The sequence below is a fragment of the Mus caroli genome, chromosome 10 (assembly GCF_900094665.2).
Source record: "Mus caroli chromosome 10, CAROLI_EIJ_v1.1, whole genome shotgun sequence".
NCBI classification, from domain to species: Eukaryota; Metazoa; Chordata; class Mammalia; order Rodentia; family Muridae; genus Mus; species Mus caroli.
In genome coordinates, this window is record NC_034579.1 from 74,267,354 (window position 1) to 74,292,654 (window position 25,301).

A 25,301-nucleotide genomic window follows, 5' to 3' on the forward strand; every position below is an offset into this window, starting at 1 on the left:
ACACCATGCCTCTTGCTGTTGCTGCTGACAGCAGAATTTGACCTGCTGGAACCCGTTGTGGCCTGTATCTTTGTGTATTACTGTATTTACCTATATTGTCTGTGCATAGAGGAGTAGGACTGTTAGACATAGGACTCCGCGGGCTTAGCCAACAGTGTTGGGTAAGCCTGGCGAGGCGCAATAGGAACTGCACTCGGTACCGCCTAGAACAGCGGGGGCTGCTGTCAGCACTAGCTGCGAAGCGAATTGCAAACCCCAGGGGAGAAGCTGGGTTTCAGAAAAGCCAGAGCACCCACACACACCCCCACCTCCCAGGCACCCCTCTTCCCCATGGCCGGACTCAGCCTGGAGAAGGGTGAAAGTCACCTACTGTCCCCAACCTGCTCTGGGCCATAGCCCCTCTGTACACGGGCTTTGTCTGAGACCCAGCTCGACCCTGTGGCGCCCTGATACTGTTCATCATCCTGTTTTGTGTCACACGCCCTGCTACCTTGATTCACTCTTCGTCGTTGGCTAGGTTTTGGATTTATTACTTTCGAGGACGAACAATCAGTGGACCAGGCTGTCAACATGCATTTTCACGACATCATGGGCAAAAAAGTGTGTAGTTGTAGTTTTATTTTACCTTAAGACCAAGCCAAGCCTTAGGCAACGAGGGGCTTCACTGGGAAGTGGGCACTCCCTGCAGGACATCCATGGGGTGCTGCCCCTGGACAGGGGGATGGGGTAGAGGGTGGGACCCTGGGAGGTGGGGGCCTTCAGTGAGACCCTAGTGTTGCCTCAGGCTTGGTTTCCATGACCACTCCTTCAGATGTGGCCCAGCCCCTTGTGTAACAGTGACCTTAATGTGATGAGCAGGAGCCTCCACGAGCCTGAGGTCCAGCTCCATACCGAGAGCACCGAAACATCCTGAAGGATTGGTTTTCTGTCGGGTCACTTACTGTGAAACTCCGGGACCAGCCACATGCTCTGATAGCACTTAACCACGTGCAGTCAAGTGACCTTTGGTGTTCCGTCTTCATACTGTGTTGCTGCCAGAGTGGGCAGGGCAGGCCCAGGGCTCCCGAGATTCCAGGCCTCAGCTCTCTGTAGCCGCATGCGCAGGGTTCCCATTCAGACCTTCTAAAGTCCACTTTAGCCTCCTTAGCATGCATGACTGCTACAGCTGTGTCAGGCCTTAGTCCTGAGACTAGATCCACCTGCCACTCCTGTGGCTGCCTGGCTGTGCTGGGCCCAAGTACAGAGGGACAAGGAAATCTTAGGCTCTGGGACCATGCAGTGGCCTAAGCAGGCCTAAGCAGGCTCTGGGCTTCTGGGTCTCTTCCTCCCAGACAGACCCCAGTAAAGTGGGGTAGCCTTGTTCTGACACTTCCTGCAGCCTCAATTTAAACCAGCATGCAGACTGGAAAGCACGGCAGCTGGCCAGCAGCCGGAGAGTGCTGTGTGTAGTGTGAGGGTCCCTATCCTCAGGTCCTCTCCCCTAGAGAGTCAAACCTGCCATTGCTGACCTTCACTGGACACTGCAGCATCTGGGAGACCAAGTGTCCAGAGCTGGGCCTGCATGATGATTAACCTGGACTGAGAAGCCACGACCCAAGTTCCTCTAGTCTTGAGTACACGTTGCTCTGTCAGCAGGACGAGTCCCCAGGGGCTTCAGGGGCTCATTAACTCAGAGCTGTGTCCCTGCTTTCACATTGCCCTAGCTTACAGCATCTGCTTCCCAAGTTACCACCATCAGACCGCTCTTGGGCACTTGCGGGGGTTGGGGGTGGGGCTGTGCTTCTGCTGGCAAAACACTAAGCACTCAGGCAGAGTGCTCAGTTCCTGCCCGAAGGCGCTACTGGAGCTGGTGTTCTGGGCTTAACCCTGGGGACACAGGCAGCCTGGGCAGGGACTGCTGAGTAGTCAGTGAGCCCTTAAGAGAATGAGGTCACACCTTGGCCTAAGTAGGCCATGAACTCCAGCTTCTGTTAGGGCCCCTGTCTGCTGTCCCCTGTCCCCTTGCTGGGCCAGGGCTGGGCTGCTGCCAAACACAGTATGAAGGTTGCTTACTGATCCCAATGTCCATTTTATTGCATGTTTGTTGACTTTTTTGTTAGCTGTATCGTAAGGCTCTTACATCCATTCCCTCTGACATGCCTTTGAGTTAACTGAGATTCTTTAAGCATTAGCCTGGGGAAGGTAAGTCTTTATCTTCCACTAGACATTTTAAATAATTGAGTCAAAGCCAGCGTGTTTCTCAGGTATGCAGGGGTGGGAGGTGGCTGGGCTCTTTGGGTGCAAGGAGACTGCCTTCTCTGTAAGCAGGGTACCCCTCGGTGCTCCCCTCCGCTGTCTCCCCAGGGCTCTTGGCCTCCTGCTGCTGCTTGCAGTGGAGGGGGGGGCACAGGGCGTCTTCCAGATGCGTCTGTTGTACCTGAGAAACATTTTTTTTATAAAAAGAAATTAAAGAGCAAACTTTTTTTTTAAGAAAGAAACTTACTGGCCTAAGTAAGCTTATCTTAAGTACTCACTTTAAGTCATAAGGCGTTAAGTGTAGTCGTAAGTCACCACGGGTGTCTGAAGGGCAGGGGTGTCACCTTGACTTCTCCCTAAAGTGCACTCGGTTTGTTTAGGTGGAGGTTAAACGGGCTGAACCACGGGACAGCAAGAATCAAGCTCCAGGACAGCCAGGAGCCAGCCAGTGGGGCAGCCGCGTGGCGCCCAGTGCAGCCAACGGCTGGGCGGGCCAGCCCCCGCCAACGTGGCAACAAGGATATGGCCCACAAGGTAAGGCACAGGTGTGGTGGTGTCCCTGCTAGCACATCCTGGAGGTGTTGACTGCCTCTGTTCCCCAGTGGCACGGCTGCCTAGGAGCCCGACTGCAGGAGGTATGAGGTGTGGCTCTTGAGTTACCCTTTGTGGTATCACTTTGGCTATGTGTATCACCTCCTGTGCCCAGTCACTGGCTGGCAACAGTAAACACAGAAGCTTGACAGTGGCTGCCTAGGAGGCCCCAGTCTGCAGGTGACCCCTCCTATTTCTAGAATTCCCTCTTTGACCTAAGTAGAGCATGAGTGTTTGTTTCCCTCAGTTCTGGGCATGAGCTCAGTTCCCAGGCTGCGGTGATGTTTACTGCTGACAGACACCACAGCCTCAGGACAAGTTCCTTCTTTCCCTTCCTTCACAGTGGAGACAGGTCCACTGTGTTGCACAGGCTAGCCTTGGACTTTGCAGACTTCCTACCTCAGTCTCAGAGGGCTAGGATGGCAGACCTCCATCACCTAACACCAAGCCACTGTACAAGGCATCTCCTTGGCCAACGTGTGTTCTCATTCTCCTGCAGGCCCTGCAGGTGGCTGCATCTGCTCTGCTGCAAATTGTGTGCAGCCTCCCAGTCCTGGCCTGCACGGTGCCTGTGGGTGATGGGAATGGGGGCGGGCTTCATCCAAGAGACTCGAGCTGCCTCTAGTTGGTCTTGCCTTGGCAAGGATTGGATCTCTGTGTCTGGGTGCTGAACAGGAAGGGACCCTGTTTATGACACAGTGACACAGCCCCTTGTCGGGTTTTCCTTGTTGCTCTGGGAAGAGCTGCCTAAGGGAGTGAGACTCATGGTGTGAGGGCACAGGCCATCTTGGTGCAGCATAGCCTGGATCCTGTTGCTTGGGTTCTCCTCTTTATGAGGTTGGGACTCCAGCAGTGGACAGACCTTCTCTCCTTAGACCTTTTGAGAAACTTGTGCATACAACCAGGAGACCAAGGAAAGTCACTGACAGACTAACTGGCCCCTTCTCTTTTGTTCTCTGTCTAGGAATGTGGGTGCCAGCAGGACAGGCCATTGGTGAGTCATGTGGAAAGGGGTCAGTTGTACGCCCCAGGCTATTGCTGTGTGCACTGGGCACTGGTGTTGGGAGGAGACCATGGATGTGATCTGGCTGTGCCAGAGGGATTACTCCAACCTTTCCAATTCTTGTGTTGCAGGTGGCTATGGCCCACCCCCTGCGGGCAGAGGAGCCCCGCCCCCACCCCCACCCTTCACCTCCTACATTGTATCCACACCGCCAGGAGGCTTCCCCCCACCACAGGGCTTCCCACAGGGCTATGGCGCCCCACCACAGTTCAGTGAGTGCTACCCCCTTGGAACAGACCCAGCATATCAACTGCCATCCATCCAAGGCTGGCTAAGAGTTCATGGGAGGTTCTTGGATTATTGGGCTGTGCTTCGTATAGGCTTGGGCCAGTGGTGTCTACAGATTGTGCAGTTAGGGTATGGTAGAACTCTGGGAAGGAGCTGACCCAGGATCCCCGCCCCACCCCCACCCCAACCCCTGCCCCGATATTTCTAGTGGGCACATACTGATAAGACTTGCACTTCGAGCCGGGCGTGGTGGCGCACGCCTTTAATCCCAGCACTCGGGAGGCAGAGGCAGGCGGNTTTCTGAGTTCAAGGCCAGCCTGGTCTACAAAGTGAGTTCCAGGACAGCCAGGGCTACACAGAGAAACCCTGTCTCGAAAAACAAAAACAAAAACAAAAAAAAGACTTGCACCTCACTCACTCTGCCCAAGGCACAACAGTGGCCTAGATCTAGTTCACCTGGCCTAGTTTGCCTGGTCCTAGCAGACACAGCCAGCCTTTCTGAGTAGTCTGATGCTGTGTTCAGTGGTGGCTTCTTTCTTCAGATGCTGGCGTGGAGGCCAGGGCCTCCTGTAGCTAGGCAGACATTTAGTAAGTAGGTGCATCCTGGCCCTGTAGTGGCTAGCTGTGGCTTCCAGAGTTCTCACCTAGAATTCCTTGCTATGTACATTACTGTCTGGTGCTCTGGTCTGCTTCTGTCCTGAGCAGCTTATCTGAGCTGTCTCCTTGGGATAATGGCCCTGGGCAGAGTCCTAGCCTGCGCAGGGTCTGGTAGGATGTGCTAAGTGGACACTGGCCCCTATACTCAGTCAGTTCTGCGACTGACACCGACTCTTCATACCCTGCTCTTCTATCCCTGCAGGTTTTGGCTACGGTCCTCCGCCCCCACCCCCTGATCAGTTTGCCCCTCCAGGGGTCCCTCCTCCACCTGCCACCCCAGGGGCTGCCCCGCTGGCCTTCCCACCACCTCCGTCTCAGGCTGCCCCGGACATGAGCAAACCCCCAACAGCCCAGCCGGACTTCCCCTATGGTCAATATGGTAAGTGGCTGTGGCCAGCTGCTTGCTCCCAGGACAGACAGGAGCAGGAGAGGCTACCACATCGGATTCTGGGATGCTGGACCCCCCAATCTAGTGCCCCTGTGGGAATGTGGGCTCCCAGGGGTCCTGTTGAGTCCTTGGGCATGGTTACTCTAGGCTCTACCTTGTCTGGGGAAGTCCCTATCCCTATCGGTGCAGTCATAGCCTAGGACAAGCAGTCTCTGGGTGTGTGTGTGTGTGTGTGTGTGTGTGTGTGTGTGTGTGTGTGTGTGAGTGAGAGAGAGAGAGAGCGAGCGAGCGAGCGCTGCTTGGGAGGTTGTATCTGCTCTTGTCCCTTTGGAGCCCAGTGGTTGGGGGGGGGGTTAGGTCAGGGAAATGGCCAGGCTCTGCAGTGGCAACTTCTGTGGCCCGGAACCTTGTCATGGTTGATTTATGCTGTCGTGGAAGGTTGCTTTCTCCTCTGCCTCTGCCATTGCTGCAGGAACTCTCTCCTCACTGTGCACAGGAGTGAGCTTCTGCCCTGCCTTTGAATCCCCATTCTCACACGTGCTGGGCATGTGTCCGTCCCTCAGAGTGACAGCCTCAGCCTTTTCATTTATAGTCCGTGTGTGCATGCATGTGCCCTGGCCCATGGGGGAAGTCAGAGTGGACCCTGGGAATTTGTTTTGTCCTGTCCGTATGTTTGGGAATGGAGCTCATAGTCCTGTTTGGTGGCAAACACATAACCAAGTCCTGCCAGCCCTTCCCTCCTCCTTTCTTGTTCTTTGTTATAGTACAGGTGGCCTTGAATTCAAAACAAGTTTCCCCCTGCCTCAGTGGGCTTTGGTGACTTCTGTGTTCCACCACATCTAGGTTTGTTTTTGTTGCTGCTGTGTTTTGTTGGTTTGGTTAGGCTTCTTTTTTGAAACAGGGTCTCAGCCATGTAGCCCTGGTTAGCCTTGAACTCACAGAAATCGGTCTACCTCTGCCTCCCAGGAGCTGGAATTGAAAAAGTGTGTACCTCCACGCCTGGCTCCTGTTTTGTTTTGTTTAGAATGAAATTTTCTTTTTAAAAATGATTTTAGGCCGGACTGTGGTGGTGCATGTCTTTAATCCCAGCACTTGGGAGGCAGAGGCAGAGGCAGGCCGATTTCTGAGTTTGAGGCCAGCCTGCTCTACAGAGTGAGTTCCAAGACAGCCAGGGCTATACAGAGAAACCCTGTCTCGAAAAACCAAAAAAAAAAAAAAAAAAAAAGCCATCTGAAGCCAGCGGAAAGGGTCAGCCCCCCTGAGAAGTGTAGTTACATTACACAGCTCAGGGGTGAGCTGCCATGTTGGTGCTGAGAACTAAGCTGCCTGGGTCCTCTGAAAGCAGCCGTTTCTCTGTGTGTTGGATTGAGTTTTCATGGTGTTTTCAGATGTGAGTACAGTGTGCTGGGGTCGTGCTCACATAGGCCTGTCACCTGAAGTTGATTTTGGGGCACCTCTGAGTGCTGCTGTCTGTGGCCATGTCTGCATGCCTGCAGTAGCACTCTGAGCTGTTCATCCTCGGGGCCTTGCTCTCTCTGGATCTGGACACCCACCCAACAATGGCAAGTCCCAGCCAGTGGGGCCTGCATCCACGTGTGCGTCTGCTTGGGCTGGGGAGGCCTCCCAGGGTTGTATTGCCTACTGTCTGGGCAGGCAGGAAATGGTGTCATCTGCCCTTCCCAAAGCTTCACCCCTGACAGAATTGGCAGCAATTGTTCAGGAACACTGGACTCAGCTGAGAGTTGTTGGGAAGTTAGACCGAACCCTGCCTGCAACAGCTCGGGCTGTGACTTTACGATGGGACAGAGCATCCTGCACCTCCCCAGTTCTGGTGCTGTGTGTGTGTGTTTTTGTGTGTGTGTGTGTGTGTGTGTGTGTGTGTGTGTGTGTGTGTGTGTGTGTGTGTGTGTGTGTGATGCATCTGGGTAGGGTGACAGACAGGCCAACAGGGCCACCGTGCTACCCACAGACCCAAAGCCTGAACAGCAGCCCCTCTCCTTGGCAGAACTATGGGGTGGGCTGCTGTCCCATGACCCTGAACTAAGCAGCTTTTCTCCCAGCAGGTTATGGGCAGGACTTGAGTGGCTTCGGGCAGGGCTTCTCGGACCCCAGCCAGCAGCCGCCCTCCTATGGGGGCCCCTCTGTACCAGGTTCGGGGGGTCCTCCCGCTGGCGGCAGTGGCTTCGGACGCGGGCAGAACCACAACGTGCAGGGCTTCCATCCCTACCGGCGCTAGCCAGGGGCATGGCGGCGGGGCAGGCAGGATTCGGGACTGGTGAACTTGTGACAATCACACTCGGGACAAAATAAATGACCACTCGACCTGGGGGGAGGGGCAGCGGAGACCGCGTCTGGACTGAGGTTTTAAATATATTTCTTTTCTCTGACCCATCAGCACAATAAAAACACGTCACTGGTTCAACAACAGGGTTTAAATAACGCCTTCAGCTTTAATTCAGAATTTCAGGTTTCTTTTTCTTCTTCCTTTTTTTTCCTTTTTTTGAGATTATTTTCTTGAGCCTTTTGTTTTATGGTATATTGTAAACTTTTATGTTAAAGAAAAAAATATACATTTACAAATTGTGAGATTTTTAAGAGAAATTTTCTACAATGTATACTGGCTTATTTTTTAATTTAAAGCAGGGTTCGGGTGCGGGAAGCGGGAGCCCTGGCTCCCGCCGGCGCGGGCTGGGGTGCGGGCAGAGACTACTGCGTGCATTTGGTTTTTTGTTCATTCCTTGCTTTGATCGGCTTGTGTGGCTGCAGGTGCCACAGGGCCCCTGGCACAGGTGGCAGTGCTGAAGTCTCGGGTGGCCTGGGCCCCACCCACACAGGTGGCAGGCAAGGCCTTGCTGGAGGCCCCTCAGTAGGGCTCAGGTTCCCATTGACCAGTTTGACCCGGTTTGAATAAAACAGCGTGTTTGGATCAGAACCTGAGTGCTGTCTGCTTGTGTCTGTAATTCTGGTCTGCTCCCCTCTGTTCTTCCCAATGTACTTTGGAGGGACTGTCCCATTAAAGAGAAGTGGGGTGTGCTGGTCTGAGCCATCAGGAAGCAGGAAACAGGGCTGGGCACATGGAGTCCCATCTTTGGCCTTGAAGTGACACCCACACAGGTGTGTGTTTGTTTATTGCACTTTGTGAGGAGGGACTTATATTTTGACTAGACAAAGGGCAGACCTCAAGTGGATCTCCCAGTTCTGTGAGAAGTGTCTTAATCCACTAAGCCACCTTCTCAGCCCTAAGGTTCTCTACTTTTATGGGCCTAGGTGTTGGGCTGCCTCTGCCTATGCACCATGGGCATGCAGTGCTGACCCCCTCCACAGCCGCCAGAAGACACCTGAGCAGTCTGTGAGCCACCTAGTGGTGCTAGGAATTGAGCATGGGCTCTCTGGAAGAGCAGCTAGAGGGGTTTGTTTGTTTTTGTTTTTTTAAATTTTGATTCTCTATGAATTTCACATCATGCACCTCATTCCCCCACTTAGCGCCCCATCCCTCCATAACCACCAGAAACATGGAAACTTCGATGTTACACAGTCCACCCTTTGTCCATATTCATTGCCACAAGTCACTGGTTTGGTTCACAGCCTCTGGCTTCTACTACACTATTGATACTGAACCCTCACCAGGAAGTAGCTGGTGCCCCTAGCTGCCGAGCCATCTCTCCATACCCTTAAATATACCAAGTATGGCCAGGCTCGCAAACAGACAGAGTTTGGGGAGTCTTAAGCATTAGGAGAAAGATTTGAGGGTCCCAAAGAGGACAGAGTCAGCTAACCTGGACCTTTGGGGGCTGGTTACAGAGACTGAACCATCAGTGAGCACAGGCTGGACCTAGGCCCTCTGCACATGTATAGCAGATGAGCAGCTAGGTCTTCCTGTAGGTCCCCCAAACAACGGCAGCAGGAGTTGTCCCTGAGCCTGCTGCCTACCTGCCCGCCCGCTTGTGGCTTCTGTACCCTAAATGGACAGTCTCGATGTGCAGTATGGGCTGGGGTAGGGGCTAACACTAAGAGTGAGGCTTTGCCTGCTAAGGAGGATGGGTGGAGGACTTACCTAAGAGGTGCTAGGAGGACAGAAAGCGCTGGTACTGGGCTGTAAAGTGAATACATTTAACTCAGAAACTTCAAGTTAAAGTATGGCCAGGGGCTGGGGAGATGGCTCAGCCTTTAAGAGAACTGACTGCTCTTCCAGAGGTCCTGAGTTCAATTCCCAGCAACCACATGGTGGCTCACAACCATCTGTAATGGGATCTGATGCCCTCTTCTGGTGTGTCTGAAGGCAGCAACAGTGTACTCAAACAAGTATGGCCAGGCTGGGTGGTGGTGGCGCACGCCTTTAATTCCAGCACTTGGAAGGCAGAGGCAGGTGGATTTTTGAGTTCACAACCAGCCTGGTCTATACTGTGAGACTGTCTCAAAAAAAAAAAAAAAGAAAAAGAATGAAGGCTAAGCTATGAATTAAGAGCACGCTCCTCTCACAGCCAACCCAGTTCTGTGGGTTCCCATCTCTCATGTATTCAGTTGTACATGGATAGTGTACAACTCCAGGCCCAGGGGGTCTGGCCTTGGTTCCTGTGGGTACCACACACAGGTGCAAAGAAGATAAAATCTGTGACTTGGTATTAGCAGTTCAGGGTCATCCTTAGCTACATGAGTTTGAAACCTTCCTGGGCTACATGAGACCCCACTCCAGTCATCTCCCAAAAACTATGAGTACCAGCTGTCCTGGGGAATCAAGTGAGACACGTCAGCCATGCAAAGGGAGACAGGACCTGTGTAGACTACTTTCAGGTACTTGTGACTAAATGGGACTGCCCCCAAATTATGCAAAACCTCAGGAGGGCCCTAAGGAGACAAAGACAATTGGAGCTATGAATTTGAGGCCAGCATGGTCTCTATAAACCCCTTACCCCCACCACCAAAACAAAACAAAACAAGAACCTTATGTGGGGAAGGAAGCTGGAGAAACAACTGTCTTAACTCCAGCTCCAAGGGATCTAATGTACCTAGCCCCAGTGTCAGCATCCATGTGCACTAAACTATATACAGACCTTTTGTTCGTTTGTTTTTTCCAGACAGGGCTTCTCTGTAGCCCTGGCTGTCCTGGAACTCACTCTGTAGACCAGGCTGGCCTTGAACTCAGAAATCTGCCTGCCTCTATCTCCCAAGTGCTGGGATTAAAGGCCTGAGCCACCACGCCCAGCTTTGTACTTTCTTTTTAAACTTTAAAAATTTGCACACAGTCATATATGTTCAAGATCTAACAAACATTTCTTTTATTTAGTTAGTTATTTAGTTTTTTTGAGACAGGGTATCTCTGTGTAGCCCTGGCTGTCCTGGAACTCACTCTGTAGACCATGCTGGTTCAAACTCAGAAATCCACCTGCCTCTGCCTCCCGAGTGTTGGAATTAAAGGTGTTCGCCACCATGCCGGGCTTGGTTTTTTCACATGATGTTTCTCTGCAGCCCTGGCTGTCCTGGCCACCACTGTTCTGCCTCTCCTCCCTCTTTAAAGACAGAGATGGTCTTTTTATGCATCCCTGGCTGGCCTGGAATTCGTACAGACTGCTCTGCCTTCTGTGTGCTACACATGCCTCTGCTGGACTTTGCTACTTTGTGGGTTTCTCTTTCTTCCATCCTTCTCCACCTTTTTCCTTCTACCTTTCCAACCCCCAACACTAGATAAGAGAGAAAATGTTGGAGCTGGGCTTGGTGGCACACGCCTTTAATCCCAGCACTTGGGAGGCAGAGGGAGGCAGATTTCTGAGTTTAAGGCCAGCCTGGTCTATAAAGTGAGTTCCAGGACAGCCAGGGCTACACAGAGAAACCCTGTCTTGAAAAACAAAACAACAACAAAAAACAAACAAAAAAAGAAAATGCTGCTTCTTTTCCAACATATTCTCTCTCTCTCTCTCTCTCTCTCTCTCTCTCTCTCTCTCTCTCTTTCTCTCTCTCCTCTCTCTTTGGCTTTTGGAGACAGGGTTTCTCTGTGTAGCCCTGGCTATCCTGGAACTCTCTTTGTAGACCAGGCTGGCCTTGAACTCAGAAATCTGCCTGCCTCTGCCTCCCAAGTGCCGGGATTAAAGACAAAGACGTGTGCCATCACGCCTGGCATCTATTTTATTATAAAACAAAACACTCACTGGTTTGGGGAGTCTAAAGCCAAGTCCTGGGATGGTGGAAAGAGAGCACTGATCCCTCCACGTTGTTTACTAATTAACCGCTCACTTTTGAGGTTGTAGGCTCACACATCCCACAAGAAAAGCAGACAGTCTGGCAGTGGTGGCTCACGCCTTTAATCCCAGCACTTGGGAGGCAGANGCAGGCGGATTTCTGATTTCGAGGTCAGCCTGGTCCACAGAGTGAGTTCCAGGACAGCCAGGGCTACACAGAGAAACCCTGTCTCAAAAAAAAAAAAAAAAAAAAAAAAAAAAAAAAAAAAAAGCAGACAAGCTAAGCTGGGCATGGTGACACTCAGGAGGCAGTGACAGGTAGATGTCTGATTGCGAGGACAGCCTGGTTTCAAAGGCTGGGTGCTTAGTAAGACTCTGACTCAAGCTCAAGCTCAAGACCATTTTAAAATAAAAATACAAAGTCAGCCAGAGGGTGGTGGCCTCTCCTTTGATCCCAGTCCACCAGGAGGCAGAGGCAGGAGGATATGCCTCTGGCCAGCCAGTTCTACAGAGCGAGTTTCAGGACAGCCAGGCCTACCCAGAGAACCCCTGTCTTGAACCTCCCTCTCCCACAAAAATGTATGTATATATTTAGCTATTAGATATCGTAATTGTAAATATCTGATATGCAGGATATCTGATATGCCACTTCCAAAGGGGTTGTGACCCACGGGTTGAGAATCGCTGCTTGAGACCTTGTACATGAGAGAGGCAGAAACACAGAGACAGAGAAGACAAAGAAAAACAGGGACAGAGAGACAGACACACGAACAAAAACCCCAAAGGGAGCCACGCCCCTCCGGAGGATAGCGGCGCTTTCGCTCTGGCCTCCGGACAGCTGGGGGCAATGGCGAGTCTCCGCAGAGCGGAAGCTGTTGTGCGGTGGAGGCGGGCCCTCCCGGCAGAGCTCGCGACAACTGCGCAGGCGCTGCCCGTACTTCCTTTTCCGAGTAACCGCCAAGATGGTGAGTATGCGCGCACCGCGCTCTGTGCTCCCGGGTATCCGTCGCCATCCTCCTGGGGCCCTTTCGCAGGACTCTAGATTCGCTGCCCGGGGATGGAGCGATGTGCTCGGGTGCCCGGAGACTGCGGATGGCGGGTGCGGAAGGGCCCGCATAGCTGCGGGCGGCCGCGGGGCTGTGTGTCCCCTCGCCCCGCCGCCGTAGCCGGGAGGAGCGCGGCCCGCGGCAGCCCGGGTCCCAGGGCTTCTGGGAAAGGCTGCCGAGCCCCTGCTAACCCGACTCGCGCTCACACAGGCCGAAGTGGAGCAGAAGAAGAAGCGGACCTTCCGCAAGTTCACCTACCGTGGCGTAGACCTCGACCAACTGCTCGACATGTCCTAGTAAGAGGCCCCGTCACCTTAGACCCGCCGGGTCGCTGGCCCGTTTGCCTTTCCTGTGGGTGGTGCTGGAAATAGAGCCAGAACCTTTGCACGTGTCACATGGGAGATGCAAGGAAGGGTCTCGTGTGCTGGGCAGTGGTGGCGCACGACTTAATCCCAGCACTTGGGGGGGGGGTCTGAGTTCGAGACCTGCCTGGTCTGCAGAGCGAGTTTTAGGACAGCCAGGGCTACACAGAGAAACCCTGTCTCGAAAAGCAAACAAAAAGAAATGAGAGGGTCCCGTGTAGCCCAGGCTCTCCTCGAACTCCTGATCCTCTCCACCTTCCTAATGTTTGGGTCACCATCACGGTGCAGAGCATCAAACTCGGGGCGTCCTAGCCTCCTAGGCAAGCGCTCTACCAACGCGGTCCCTGCTACAGTTGTGCAGTGTTCACGACAGCTACCTTGCTTCAGTCTCCCGCGTGGGTGGGCTCACAGGCCTCCCTGTGACCTTGGGGAAAATCAACCAGGCATAGGTAATTTGGGTGGGCTGTCACTGCCCGCGGAAATTGGTGGATTCATTTTAGAGGGTTGTGCCCTGAAACTTGACGGCAGTGCTAGGGAGGACTTGTCTTTAGTGAGCCTCAGCTCCTGGCATGTTCCTTTCTGGGTCTGAAAGAGATGGGGGAGCAGTGCTAGCGCACCATGCCATCCCCGGGACTGGCCCACATCCCCGGGTCTCCAAACCACCCTCTTCTCCCACAGTGAGCAGCTGATGCAGCTGTACAGCGCCCGCCAGAGGCGGCGCCTGAACCGTGGTCTTCGGCGGAAGCAGCACTCACTGCTCAAGCGCTTGAGAAAGGCCAAGAAGGAGGCGCCACCCATGGAGAAGCCCGAGGTGGTGAAGACACACCTGAGGGACATGATCATCCTGCCCGAGATGGTGGGTAGCATGGTGGGTGTGTACAACGGCAAGACCTTCAACCAGGTGGAGATCAAGGTGAGTTGTGGTCAGGGAGTGGCTGGGTGGGTGGCTGGTCTCTGTGCCACAGCTGCTCACACCAATCTGCTGCCTCCTCTCAACCTGCAGCCAGAGATGATCGGCCACTACCTGGGCGAGTTCTCCATCACCTACAAACCCGTGAAGCACGGCCGGCCCGGGATCGGTGCCACCCACTCCTCCCGATTCATCCCCCTCAAGTAGCCGAGGCCAATAAAGACTGGTTTTGGTCCCTGGATTCTGGGTTTTTGTTGTTTTTTTTTTTTTTTTTTTTTCCCTTGGGATTTGGGTTGGTCCCTGTGTGTGGAACATGGAGCCCTTTGGGTGGCTGTCACAGTCCAGAATGAAGGTGAACAGTTTTACATGTAAGGGGTTCACGTCCATGTCCACGTCGTCTCTGCTGCAGTCTCCTCTCCGCTTTCAAGCTGCCCAGCGTTCACAGCAGAGTAGAGTCTAGCCAGAGCTGAGCATCAGGAAGGGCGAGGGGCTGCTCCCTGGGTTTGAGTCTTGGGGAGGTGGTGGCTCCACAGGAAGTGCTTGGGGGTGGGGAACTGCAGTGACAGTGGACACACAAGGGGACCTGCTGCAGCCTGAGTAAGCATGCTTCCTTTTCCTGGAGCTTCATTCTGTGACCTGGGATAGCACGTGTTCTGGAGGACCTCAAGCATGTCACCAAAGCCTATGCTGGCAGTGTGACAGGCTCGGCCTCCTACTTGTGGAATGCTGACGTAATTGATGTCTGCAGTGGAGAGAACCCCTGGCCTGTGTTTCTAAGGCAGGCTTTCTCTGAGTTCACCAGGCTGGCCTCAGGCCCTGATGCTGGCACCAGTTACAGGCTCCATGGCCAGTGGCTTGTTTTTCTTAGCCTATCGGCCTGGAACTTGGGTCCACCTGCATCTGGCATGCTGGGACTAAAGGCTTGCTGCCTTGTTAGTAAACATTTTCCCTCTGGGAATGTGAGTCAGGCAGGGTTTGCTGGAAGCTTCCAGTCCTTCCTGCCAGGGAAACATGTTACCAGCCTAGCCGTCTACCACAGGCTTGGCTGTGCACATACGCCAGTTAGTGATTTTGCCCACGAGGGCCAGAAGTGGGTATGGGATTACCTGGTCACCATGTGGGTGCAGGGTCCTCAGCTGGTATAGCAACGTGTTAACTGCAGAGCACGGTCTTCCTGCCTCAGTGTCAGTTATCAGTCCCACCCACAGCACCAGGCCGGTGACACTGACATAGGGAAAGATCAAATTAGGGCAATAAATAGTTCAGGGGCTCCTAGGCTCCCTGTACCTGCTCATCACCTGGTGGGAGTTTACCTGGTGGGCTGCCCCACCTACTTTGCACTGCGTGAGACACCAGCACCCTTCTCTGTTCAGCTCCTGACAGAAAAGGGGGCTAGTTGTGCACCAACCCCTCTGCCGGGCAGGTCTGTTCTTCTGCAGTGGGCACTGGGGTTGCCCACTACACACTTCCTCCTGTGGTTGGTAGGCTCAGAGTTAATGGGTCAGCATAGATCGCATCCCTGGCACCTGGAACAGATAGTCCCACCTCAGTCTCAAGTGGACCACACCCAGCTGTTCATCTGTTTTTTGTTTTTGTTTTTTGAGACTCTAGACCAGGATGGTCTCAGAGATCCACTTGCCTCTACCTTCCAAGTGAGGGGATTAAAAATATGTACCACCCCACATGGCCAACTTTTAACTTTTTGCTTATTGCTGAGTAGCCAAAGACCAGGCTTGTAGACCTGTTTACCCACTGTACAGGGTTGAGCACACAGTATTTTAGTAACGTTCACATGACAGCGTCCACATCCAGCGGATCCCCCCCATGCCCTGTGCCCGGCTCTAAGGCTGGCAACCAGAACATTTTTCTTGAATGACTTGTGAATCTTAGCGGGTATCTGGGCACGCAGGTGACTGACTATGCACAGGCAGATGCATGGTGTCATAGCCACAGGGTGGCGCTTCTAGCTCCCACAAACACGGATTCTACATGGGTCCCCTCTTCAATGGACCGGTTCCAACCCTTAGGGTGCTCCAGGCCCATTCGATATATGCTTTGTCGCTCTACCCAAAGAGATCCTGTCTTATATTTTCATCTCCAGAGTCTTGGGTCACCCCTCATCAGTATAGTGACACCCCCTCCCGCCCCTGGTTTTGCGCAGGCGCAATACTCCCGCCCCTTCCATCCCTGCGGTGGAGGGCGGGGCGCGTGCTGTCCGGGCAGCTGCAGCTTCATGGGGCTCTTGGGACTCCTGAGCCTGCTGCACTCAGCCTTCTTTGGGAACCAGGTAGGATGCATGGAGTTCTGGTCGGAGATGAGGGTGTGGGGAGAGCCAGGTGAGGTCCTGACTGTGGGAATGGCGGCCCCGAGGACAGTAGAGGACACTCAACTGTCAAGCTAGCTTGATGGGTCGGGGGTCTTTCGTAGTTGCTCTGGAGACAGTTGCCAAGGAAACCTCCTGAGCATGTGCATGGGGCTGAGTTCCCCTCCCTTGTACTGCAGCGACCCCTCCCCCGTCCTGCGCAGGCGCAGGCTTACCTTGAGGGAGACTTCAGCAGGAGACCTCCTTTCTTTTCCTCTCTTTCCTTTCTTCTGCGGAGACCCTCAGGTCTCTGAAGAAAAGAGGGCTGCAGCTGGTGCACACCAAGCTCAGGCTCCAGCCAGGGCAGGATGCAGGCCTCGACCACGCCCTACGCACTTGCTAGGCCTCAGTTCCTCTGCGGACATTACTGAACTAGAGCCTCCCTGCTCAGCGTCCATTGACTATGACATTCCAAAAGTTCTACTCTGAGCCTTGCGGTATTGCAGTTCCGATATGTAAGGGGAAACTGAGGCTGGGGCACAGCTAAGCAGTCAAGGTCACATGACTGAGCCAAAGAAAAGCTTGTGTGCTAGGGTTTTTCCGGAGGTCCTGGCTGCACCATCAGCTTGCTCCCTTCTGGGGAAACTGAGGGCCATTACTATGGTCCAGCGGCAGCTAACTCCTCCCCATTAGGACTGTGCCCTGTCACCCCGCTCATAGCCATGCCCAAGTGATGGCTATGCAGCCTGCCTCTGTGCTCACTCCGCACCCACTGGAGTCCACTTAGGGGAGAGTGACTGGCAGGACACCAAGAGGACACCTGCAGTCATCAGAGAGGCCCAGTGACCTCTGCAGTGTCATGGATAGAGGTTCCAGGGTGTGTGGCCCCTTGGGAAGCCTGGAGTGCTCTAGAGCTGGGAGGCACTGGGCTCTGATCAGCAGATGCAGGGTCTCCTGTGTACTTGAAGGTCAAGCCTCAGGTACTTGGTGACTGGGGGTGTCTGTGCCTCGTCAGCAAGGAGGGGGACAGGAGTGAGGAATGTTCTAAAGGTTTGGGGTTGAGGGCATCTTGCCCATGAGTCCCCATAGCCTTCCGAGGAGAGAAGGCAGGAGAAGAGCTCTCCTCCCCAGAGGCCTGAATGGAGCTGCGGTGTGAATTGGAGCTGAGTGCTTCCTAGCCCAAGCCTCAGTTTGTCTGTATGGGAGTGGCCAGTCTTCCCTTGCTTCCACCAGCCCTTGCCTGAGAGGCCCCAGCGAGCTGTGGTGTCCAGGAGGGAACAGAGTAAGCTAAGGATTCCCACCCAAGCTGGACACTGAGGCCAGAGACAGGTATGCCCAAGGGAGGTAGAGGCAGAGCTGAAGCTAAAAGGCTCTGTGCCCCACCTGCACCCAGCTCCAGGCCTGCTCAAGTCTGCGTTGCTATGAGTACCTTCCTTGCTTTCCCAGGCTTGATGGCTTGCCCTGGCTTATCTCATTACACGCCCCCTCCAGGGCTGTGCAGATGCTTACAATGCCTGGATCACACCCTAGCTTATTTCTCCATGCCTGCAGGGCACCTTGCCCTCCCAGCCCCTGAGCTGACTACTAGTGGGCCTTGCCAACTCTTGCTTCCCCCTTCCACAGGGTCTGACCTAAACTCCACAGGCTGAGCCTAAACTCCATGCAATCCTCCTGCCTCAGTGCTGGGATGACAGACATGGAGAACAGCCTTCCCCAGCTCCAGCAAGAGCCCCTCTGCCACCTCCTTCCTGGGTCAGCAGGGATAGCCCTGTCCAACTCTGGATGTTGCCATTCAGTTGGCTGGATGCTGCTGTTACTGCAGCTGCAGGTCTATGCTGCGCCTTGGCCGGAAGTCTTTCAGTCTCTGGTGCTCTAGGCATTTACTGCCTAGAGACACTGTGGGATAAGGAGGTCCCTTGGCCAGCCTGTAACACCTTCACGTCCACAGAGGAGCAGGAACTCCATGGCTTTTCTGGGTCTCCTGGATAGGAAAATACCACATTAGGCCACATAGCTGCCTCTCCCACACCGACAACCTTTGTGTCCTGTGAGTAGGGCTGGCAGCCAGAGGACTGCTCAGAAACTAATCCTGGGCTCTCTCTCTCTCTCTCTCTCTCTCTCTCTCTCTCTCTCTCTCTCTCTCTCTCTCTCTCTCTCTCTCTCTCTGTGTGTGTGTGTGTGTGTGTGTGTGTGTGTGTGTGCACATGCACGTGCATGCAGGCAGTCACTAGAAGTGTGGGATCCCCTGGAACTGTGGGTTCCCAGAGTTCCAGCCAGCTGTGAGCCACTAGACCTGGCTGTTGGTATTCGAACTTGTGTCCGATGGAGAGGAATGTGCACTGTTAACCACTGAGCCATCTCTCCAGCTCCAGGCTCTGCAGGTTAAGCCTATCATGGAGCTGAAGCTGGAGAGAGACTGAAGGGGAGATAGAAACAGGGACAGAGACAGAGAGGAACTGTCACAGGAAATGGCAGACCCTGGTACTTGGAGAAAGATGGGAAGAGGTTGCCAATCTCTCCCTGAGTGCCTGCCCATCTCCCAACCTTCCAAGTCCCAGATTACTTGGGACCTCTGGCACTCTTGGCTTTGCTTGCTCCCAGCCCTTCCTGTCTTGACACTTCCACGTCTGGCAGGTGGATTGAGTGGTCCCCTTCCTCAAGATTTTGGTGTAATATTTATCAGTTTGATGTTTTGCTTGTTGTCTTAGTCCTCGGGGCGCCCCCTTCCCCCCTTGGTAAGGAGTTTGCCAATCCCACTGTCCCCCACCCCCATCGGCCCCTGAGCTCCAGCAGAGGCCCGATGCCCCACGGTCAGCACGGGTCCCTGCCCCAGGTTGCTATTGGCTGTCGCCATAGCACCAGCTCATCTTCCCGCATCGCCATTGGCCCAGGCCCCTGCATCCCGCATCCTCCCCTGCTCGCTTGCAGTGGTCTCGCCCAGCGCCGGAGCGGCAGCGCCGCCTGGCTAGGCCGGGATGCGGCTTTGTCCCTCTGGAACAACCCCCTCTGCCTGTGCTGCCGAGACCCCCGGAGACCTAGACACCCCAGGTCTGGCTTGTAGGCCTAGCCAAGAGGCGGGAGAAGGCCCTGGGCTTTACAGCTACCCCAGACGCAAGTAAGCCGTGCGTCTTCCTTTGGGCGGAGGGCAGGGGCGCGACCTGCCGCGCCCTGTCAGTACGGACTCCAAGGCAGAATAGGAGCTGAGGGGAAACTGAGTCCGGATGAGGCAGGCAGGTGTCTGAGGCGCTACGGCTGGTCCTACACACACACACACACACACACACACACACACACACACACACACGGTTCCCATACCGGATCCTTGGGAGATGGTGCATAAGCAATGGAGGAGAGGATGCTGTGCGCCCCGGGGGAATTGCTGTGTGCTCTGGTCTTCTTTTCCTCTCTGTAGAGGGAATGGGATGACAGGAAGTCAGAGATGCGCCCCTCTGGGTGTTGTGCCTCCCTCCTCTGAATCGCGCTCTGTAAACCCACATTCCTTTATTGCTGTTTCCCTGTCATCTGCCGAGGTGGCTTCTTGATGGAGGCTTGGGGCTGGGGGTGGCGCTTTCTGTAGGAAGATGTAGGTTGTGGGGCTACCGGAGTCAAAGGTGGCCTGGTGTGCAAACCTGAGGACAAGTTAGTGCATCTCTGTCCCCAGTGAATCCCAGTGAGCCTGTGGGGGTCAAGGCTTATCCCGAGGGCATCAGGAGCCATAGTGCAAGGATGGCGTCTTCTGGAGGGGAGTGTGACTTCAGTATATAGCAGGCAAGGAGAGGCTGGAGGAGTGGCCTGGTGAGAGGGGTGCAGAGGCCTGGTGGGGTGAGCGTGAGCAGAATCGAATGCACCCAGCTTAGAGGGCTGGTAGCCCTGTGGAGTCCGAACAACAAGCTACATTAAGGAAGGGCATCAAATGTGGACTGAGAACGTCGGCACAGGTTGGCATTGGGGATGGATGTCCGTACCTGTCCGTACCTCATCTGTTTCTTCTGGCTGGGCAGGGCATGGGTGACTTCAGCTCCAACCAGGGCTTAGATTAGATATGAGCCTCGATCCTAGCTGGGATACCCCAAATTTGGTTTGGGTAGGATTAACATCCTACCGAAAGACAAGCATGAGTAGGTCTCCCTTGGGACCTTCTGTCAGCCCTTGGACCGGCCAGGATTTTCCTCACCCTTCAGGTGGATGCAGAAGGCGTGGAGAGGGGACTGCTTTGTTTGTATTAATTTTTGGTCTTTTGAGACAGAGCCATATGTAGCCCAGGCTAGTCATGAACCCAATATGTAGCCTAAGCTAGCCTTGAATTCTTGATCTTCCTACCTTCACCTTCTGAGTGCTGGAACAACGGGTGAGCGCCACCATGCCTGCCTAACTGCCTGGACTTCTGAGCATCCCAGGGTCTGGATTTTGATTATGTCTGTCTTCCCTCCTCCCCCTACTTTCCTTCCCTCCCCCTCTACTTTCCCACCCCTCAGCCCTGGACCTCAGTTTCCCTTTGGGGAGGAACAGCTGTTGTAGGAAGAGAGCAGAAGACATGGCTAGGTCCACAGCAGGTCCTCTGCGGGGATGGAATGATGAGGGGCTGAGACCCTAGACACTCACTGGTTCCCTCTACCCATGTCCTGGGTGACATCAGGGTGGGTGGGGCTTTCCAGAGAAGAAGGGGGGAAAAGAGCATTAGGTTATGTGTGTTGGGGGTGAGGTGGGGGAGCAGGTGTCACCTAAGCAGGGGAGGGGGTGTGGTTGGTTTGGGATGAAGCCTCAAGGCTGGCAAGGAGAGGAAGCTCCTGAGGAGGGAGCAGCCGAGAGGACGAGATGGTGTTACGCACTCCACCATGCCTCAGGACGAGAGGATGCTATTGGTGGACCTCAGACAAAGGCGGAGGGAGGGGGCTCCCATAGACGGAAGGGAACAAAGACGGAAGGAGGATCAGTCGTGAAGGTCTCAGGATAGCTGTGGAGGGAGAGCCAAGCTGGGGGAGAAGGTGCTGGCCAACTGGACGGTGAGAGAAAGAAAAGACAGAAGCACAAAGAACGGGGCTGTGACGGAGCTGAGGGAGGCATGGTATCCAGGATGGAGGCTGCTGAGCCATGAACAGAGCCACTGGGGACCTTTGCGTGAGTGGAGGGATGTGGGGCCACAGGGGGTCCCAGCCCAGGACACAAACACCGGGGAGGATTGTGGTGAGTCGGGGTCTTCTGCACCGCCCTCCCTGCCTCTTGCCCATCACCCTCTTATCCAAGGCTCCTCGGCCTTCACAGTGTTCTAGGCTAGCTAGTGACCCCTCCTTCCTAGTGTGTCTGCCCTCCTTTCTGTCTGTCTGTCTGTCTGTCTGTCTGTCTGTCTGTCTGTCTGCAGTCAGCTTCTCCTGTGTCAGTCTGTGAGCCTGGTGGGCTCCAGGTGTCCCTACTGACTTAGACTGCCAGGGTGACAGATGTCTGTGTGTCTCTCTGGCTGTCAGTACAGGTGTCATAGAGTCTTTCTGTCTGTCCACCCATCAGTTAGCCTTATACACATCAAATAGCCTCCCAGGTTCAATTCCTCCTGGTTCTACGGCTCTCTCGAATGCTGGTTCCCAGGGGACTGGTTGACACTATTCCTGCCTCGAGGATGGGTGGGAAGGCTGGGCTCTGCTCCAGGACTTTCTGAGGGGGAGCCGATGACCAGCACCCACTGTTGTGACCCCTTTACCCCCAGGCACTGCAGGAGTTGAAAATGACCAGCTCCATGGCCTCATATGAGCAGCTGGTGCGCCAGGTGGAGGCCCTGAAGGCCGAGAACACTCACTTAAGGCAGGAGCTGAGGGATAACTCTAGCCATCTCTCCAAGCTCGAGACAGAGACTTCTGGAATGAAGGTGAGAGCCTGCATGGAGGGCATGGGTCAGAAAGACAGACGCGAAAGCACCGATGTCTTGGGAGGGGTCCTCAAGGCATGTGGACTGCCAGGGTGATAGATGTTTGTGTGTCCAGGCAGCCCTGATGCTCACAGACCTATTCCCTACCCTGCCCGCAGGAGGTCCTGAAACACCTTCAGGGCAAGCTGGAGCAGGAGGCGAGAGTGCTCGTGTCTTCCGGGCAGACAGAAGTGTTAGAGCAACTGAAAGGTGAGTGACTTCCAGAACGGCCCATGGCCAGCAGGGATATAGCAAGAGCAGGTCACTGACCTTCACCAGTGCCTCCCTCCCTCCAGCTCTTCAAACTGACATCAGTAGCCTGTACAACCTCAAGTTCCATGCTCCAGCCCTGGGCCCGGAGCCTGCCGCCCGGACTCCAGAGGGAAGCCCAGTGCACGGCTCTGGACCATCCAAGGACAGCTTTGGAGAGCTGAGCCGGGCCACCATCCGCCTGCTGGAAGAACTGGATCAGGAGAGGTGAGAGGGCGTGGGAAAGGACCTGCCCCCAGGGACCTCTGCCCTCGGATTGGGTCGCTGGCAATGGCCCCGCCCCCAATCAGCCACATCCACCTCCAGGCTCTTTCACTCATCTCCACTCTATCCCTGACTGGCTGACCCCAACTGGTGGACAGAGGATATGAGGACATTCCTGGCAAGGGGAAAGGCTCCTGGGAGAGAAGAGCCTCCACCCGCATCTCCGGGTCTGAGACATACAGGCGTCTCTAGGGACAGAGCGGTATCCAAAGTCAGGGCTCAGAAACAGGCCTGATGCCAGAGATCCTCAAGGAGGCCTTTGTTGATAGAAGGACGAAGCCCAAAATTTCTGGGCCCAGGGCCAGTGGAGGGGGCAGCACCAAAGGGGGCAACCCAGCTCAGCCCCTCTGGGTTGCACGAGGTCACTCCACAAACAGTTTAAGTCCGCTCTGCGGCGCGACTTCTCAGATGAATGCTCTGTAAAATGGAAATGGAATTTTGTTGATTGGTATTATTTTTCCTTTCTGACTCCCTGGCCACATTTATTTCTTTGGGGACACCATAGCACGTGTGTGGAAGTCAGAGAACACCAGGAAATCCCGGGAGTCAATCTCAGGGTTCTTAGGTTGCCGACAAGACAAATACCTTTGCCCACTCCGATAACTTAGCCTATTTAAACAAAAAATTTAAAGAAAGGGGTCTTGTACTGGGGAGATGGCTCAGCGGTTAAGAGCACTGACTGCTTTTCCAGAGGTTCAAATCCCAGAAATCACATAAGATCTAATGCCCTCTTCTGGTGTGTCTCAAGACAACTACAGTATACTTATATATAATAAATAAATAAATCTTTAAAAAGAAAGGAATAAAGAAAGAGAGAGAGAAGGAGAGAAAGAGAGAAAGAAAGAAAGAGGTCTCAGTGTACAGTCCACGCTGGTCAGTCTCCTGCCTCAGCCTCCTCAGTGCCTGCCGGGGTGACAGGGTAAATGAAGAGGGACTCCTGAGCCTGACCCCTGGTGTGTACACTGGACATGAGTAAGCACTGGAGCACTTCTCAGGTCTTCCTAGGATCTCCTGTTCTTTCCTTTTTAGCTGGTTATTTGTTTATTTTTCGAGATAGGGTTTCTCTGCGTAGGGTTTCTCTGGCTGTCCTGTAGACCAAGATGGCCTCAAACTCAGAGATCTGCCGGCCTCAGGCTCCCGAGTGCTGAGATTACAGGTGCCACCACCACCAGGCCAGGCTATTTTATCTTTGTGTGTGTGTGTGTGTGTGTGTGTGTGTGTGTGTGTGTGTGTGAAGGCTTTCAAGTAGCTCTCAAATTTGCCAAGTAGCCAAGGCTGGTCAAATTCTCCCAAAGTGCTAAGATGGCAGGCACACATCCCCTAGATTGCCGCTTCTAGCTTTTTCTGATTACATTTGTTTGTTTGTTTGTTTGTTTGTTTGTTTTCGAGACAGGGTTCCTTTGTATAGCCCTGGCTGTCCTGGAACTCACTCTCTAGACCAGGCTGGCCTTGAACTCAGAAATCCGCCTGCCTCTGCCTCCCGAGTGCTGGGATTAAAGGCATGTGCCACCACGCCTGGCTCCAATTACATTTATTAACAATTATATTTACTTGTATGTGGTCCAGGGAGCATGTAGGCTACCCGCACAAGTCACTTTCTCTCTTTCCATCATGTGAGTTCTGAAGATGGAGCTTGGATCATCAAGCTTGGCCACAAGTTTCTTTACCGGATAAGCCATTTTTCTAAACCCTTGTTTGGGACGGGATTACACTTGTGGTCAGGGCTGGCCTCAAAAATGGCTTCAGCTCCCAAGGGGTTGTTTTTTTGTTTTGTTTTGTTTTCTCTTTCTGATCAGCTTTTCTTCACCCACTCAGTTCCTTTCAATGCCCATCTCAGAGCTGGGAGCAGGGGCGGGGCGGGGGGGGGCGATCGTCCCTGAGAATGCCACCTATGAGGAGGTCCGGTGCATCCCCTCCACCAGATGCTTCCTGCTGAGCGAGATAGAGAAAGAGGAGAAGGAGAAGCTATGGTATTACTCTCAGCTCCAGGGCCTGTCCAAGCGCTTGGATGAGCTGCCCCACGTGGACACGGTGAGCTCCCGGGGCGCACCTAAGGAAGGTTCGGGGGTGTGGCGGTGGTAAGGAGGCCGGGTCAGAACGCACCTCATCACAGCCCGTGCCCCTCCCAGCAGTTTTCGATGCAGATGGATCTGATTCGGCAGCAGCTGGAGTTCGAGGCCCAGCACATCCGCTCGCTGATGGAGGAGCGCTTCGGTACCTCCGACGAGATGGTGCAGCGGGCGCAGGTGCGGGCAGTGCACACCCGGGTTTCGGGGAGTGGAGGGCAGTGCTGAATGGGAGGAGTCCGCGGCTGGGCGGAGAATTAGGAGGTGGAGTCAGAAATGGGAGGAGCCAAGGCTGGGAGGAGGCGGGGGTCAGTCAGGGGCTGACTTTGTGTTCTCTGTTCTCTAGATCCGGGCTTCGCGCTTGGAGCAGATTGACAAGGAGCTGTTGGAAGCCCAGGACCGGGTGCAGCAGACAGAGCCTCAGGTACCAAGACAAACAGGGGTCAAAGGGGGTGATGACAGATGCCTGTCAACTCAATGGTATTCCCCTGTTCTGGGCCCAGGAAGGGGTCCGCAGCCCGTGCGTGGCGCAGCCTGAACCACCAGGCCAATGCTCTTTCTGCAGGCTCTGCTGGCGGTGAAGCCTGTGGCAGTGGAGGAGGAGCAGGAGGCAGAAGTCCCCACACACCCTGAGGATGGCACCCCTCAGCCTGGCAACAGCAAGGTAAGAAGGGCCTTTAATCCCAGCACTCGGGAGGCAGAGGCAGGCGGATTTCTGAGTTCGAGGCCAGCCTGGTCTACAAAGTGAGCTCCAGGACAGCCAGAGCTATAAAGAGAAACCTGTCTCGAAAAACCAAAAAAAAAAAAAAGAATTATTGATACTACTTTTGGGGCATGTATTCCTATCATT

General features: G+C 54.2%; 3 protein-coding genes across 11 annotated transcripts in view; all 3 read left to right on the plus strand.

Moving 5' to 3' along the window:
- The window catches only part of Dazap1 (DAZ associated protein 1), a 23,460-nt gene extending 15,361 nt beyond the window's left edge, over positions 1-8,099 (plus strand). For 2 of the 5 annotated variants that reach the window (XM_021173747.1, XM_021173749.1), the window contains exons 7-12: positions 518-600; positions 2,616-2,769; positions 3,791-3,820; positions 3,961-4,101; positions 4,977-5,153; positions 7,226-8,099. In XM_021173747.1, coding sequence (XP_021029406.1) covers positions 518-600; positions 2,616-2,769; positions 3,791-3,820; positions 3,961-4,101; positions 4,977-5,153; positions 7,226-7,398 — 758 coding nt within the window. In that variant the 3' untranslated portion in view covers positions 7,399-8,099. Of the gene's footprint in view, positions 1-517; positions 601-2,615; positions 2,770-3,790; positions 3,821-3,960; positions 4,102-4,976; positions 5,154-7,222 lie in introns of all 5 variants that reach the window. The other 3 variants (XM_021173748.1, XM_021173746.2, XM_029482627.1) reach the window with 2 other exon arrangements.
- Positions 8,100-12,228: 4,129 nt separating this feature from the next.
- Positions 12,229-13,894, plus strand: Rps15 (ribosomal protein S15). The gene is made up of 4 exons (XM_021174474.2): positions 12,229-12,300; positions 12,592-12,677; positions 13,422-13,656; positions 13,747-13,894. The coding sequence occupies exons 1-4, from the start codon at positions 12,298-12,300 to the stop codon at positions 13,858-13,860; spliced, it is 438 nt and encodes a 145-aa protein (XP_021030133.1). The 5' UTR covers positions 12,229-12,297; the 3' UTR covers positions 13,861-13,894.
- A 1,965-nt stretch (positions 13,895-15,859) lies between these two features.
- Positions 15,860-25,301, plus strand: part of Apc2 (APC regulator of WNT signaling pathway 2) — a 22,297-nt gene continuing 12,855 nt past the window's right edge. The window contains exons 1-8 of one of the 5 annotated variants that reach the window (XM_029482599.1): positions 15,860-15,940; positions 21,654-21,812; positions 21,971-22,061; positions 22,148-22,328; positions 24,308-24,416; positions 24,515-24,631; positions 24,798-24,875; positions 25,017-25,115. In XM_029482599.1, coding sequence (XP_029338459.1) covers positions 15,887-15,940; positions 21,654-21,812; positions 21,971-22,061; positions 22,148-22,328; positions 24,308-24,416; positions 24,515-24,631; positions 24,798-24,875; positions 25,017-25,115 — 888 coding nt within the window. In that variant the 5' untranslated portion in view covers positions 15,860-15,886. The other 4 variants (XM_021174477.2, XM_029482600.1, XM_029482598.1 and 1 more) reach the window with 4 other exon arrangements.

What these genes read in the sequence shown, in the direction of transcription:
- Rps15 (XM_021174474.2), top strand. An exon ending in CAACTGCTCGACATGTCCTA is followed by an intron (nt 12,678 to 13,421) that starts GTAAGAGGCCCC and finishes CTTCTCCCACAG; the next exon opens with TGAGCAGCTGATGCAGCTGT. An exon ending in TCAACCAGGTGGAGATCAAG is followed by an intron (nt 13,657 to 13,746) that starts GTGAGTTGTGGT and finishes CTCAACCTGCAG; the next exon opens with CCAGAGATGATCGGCCACTA.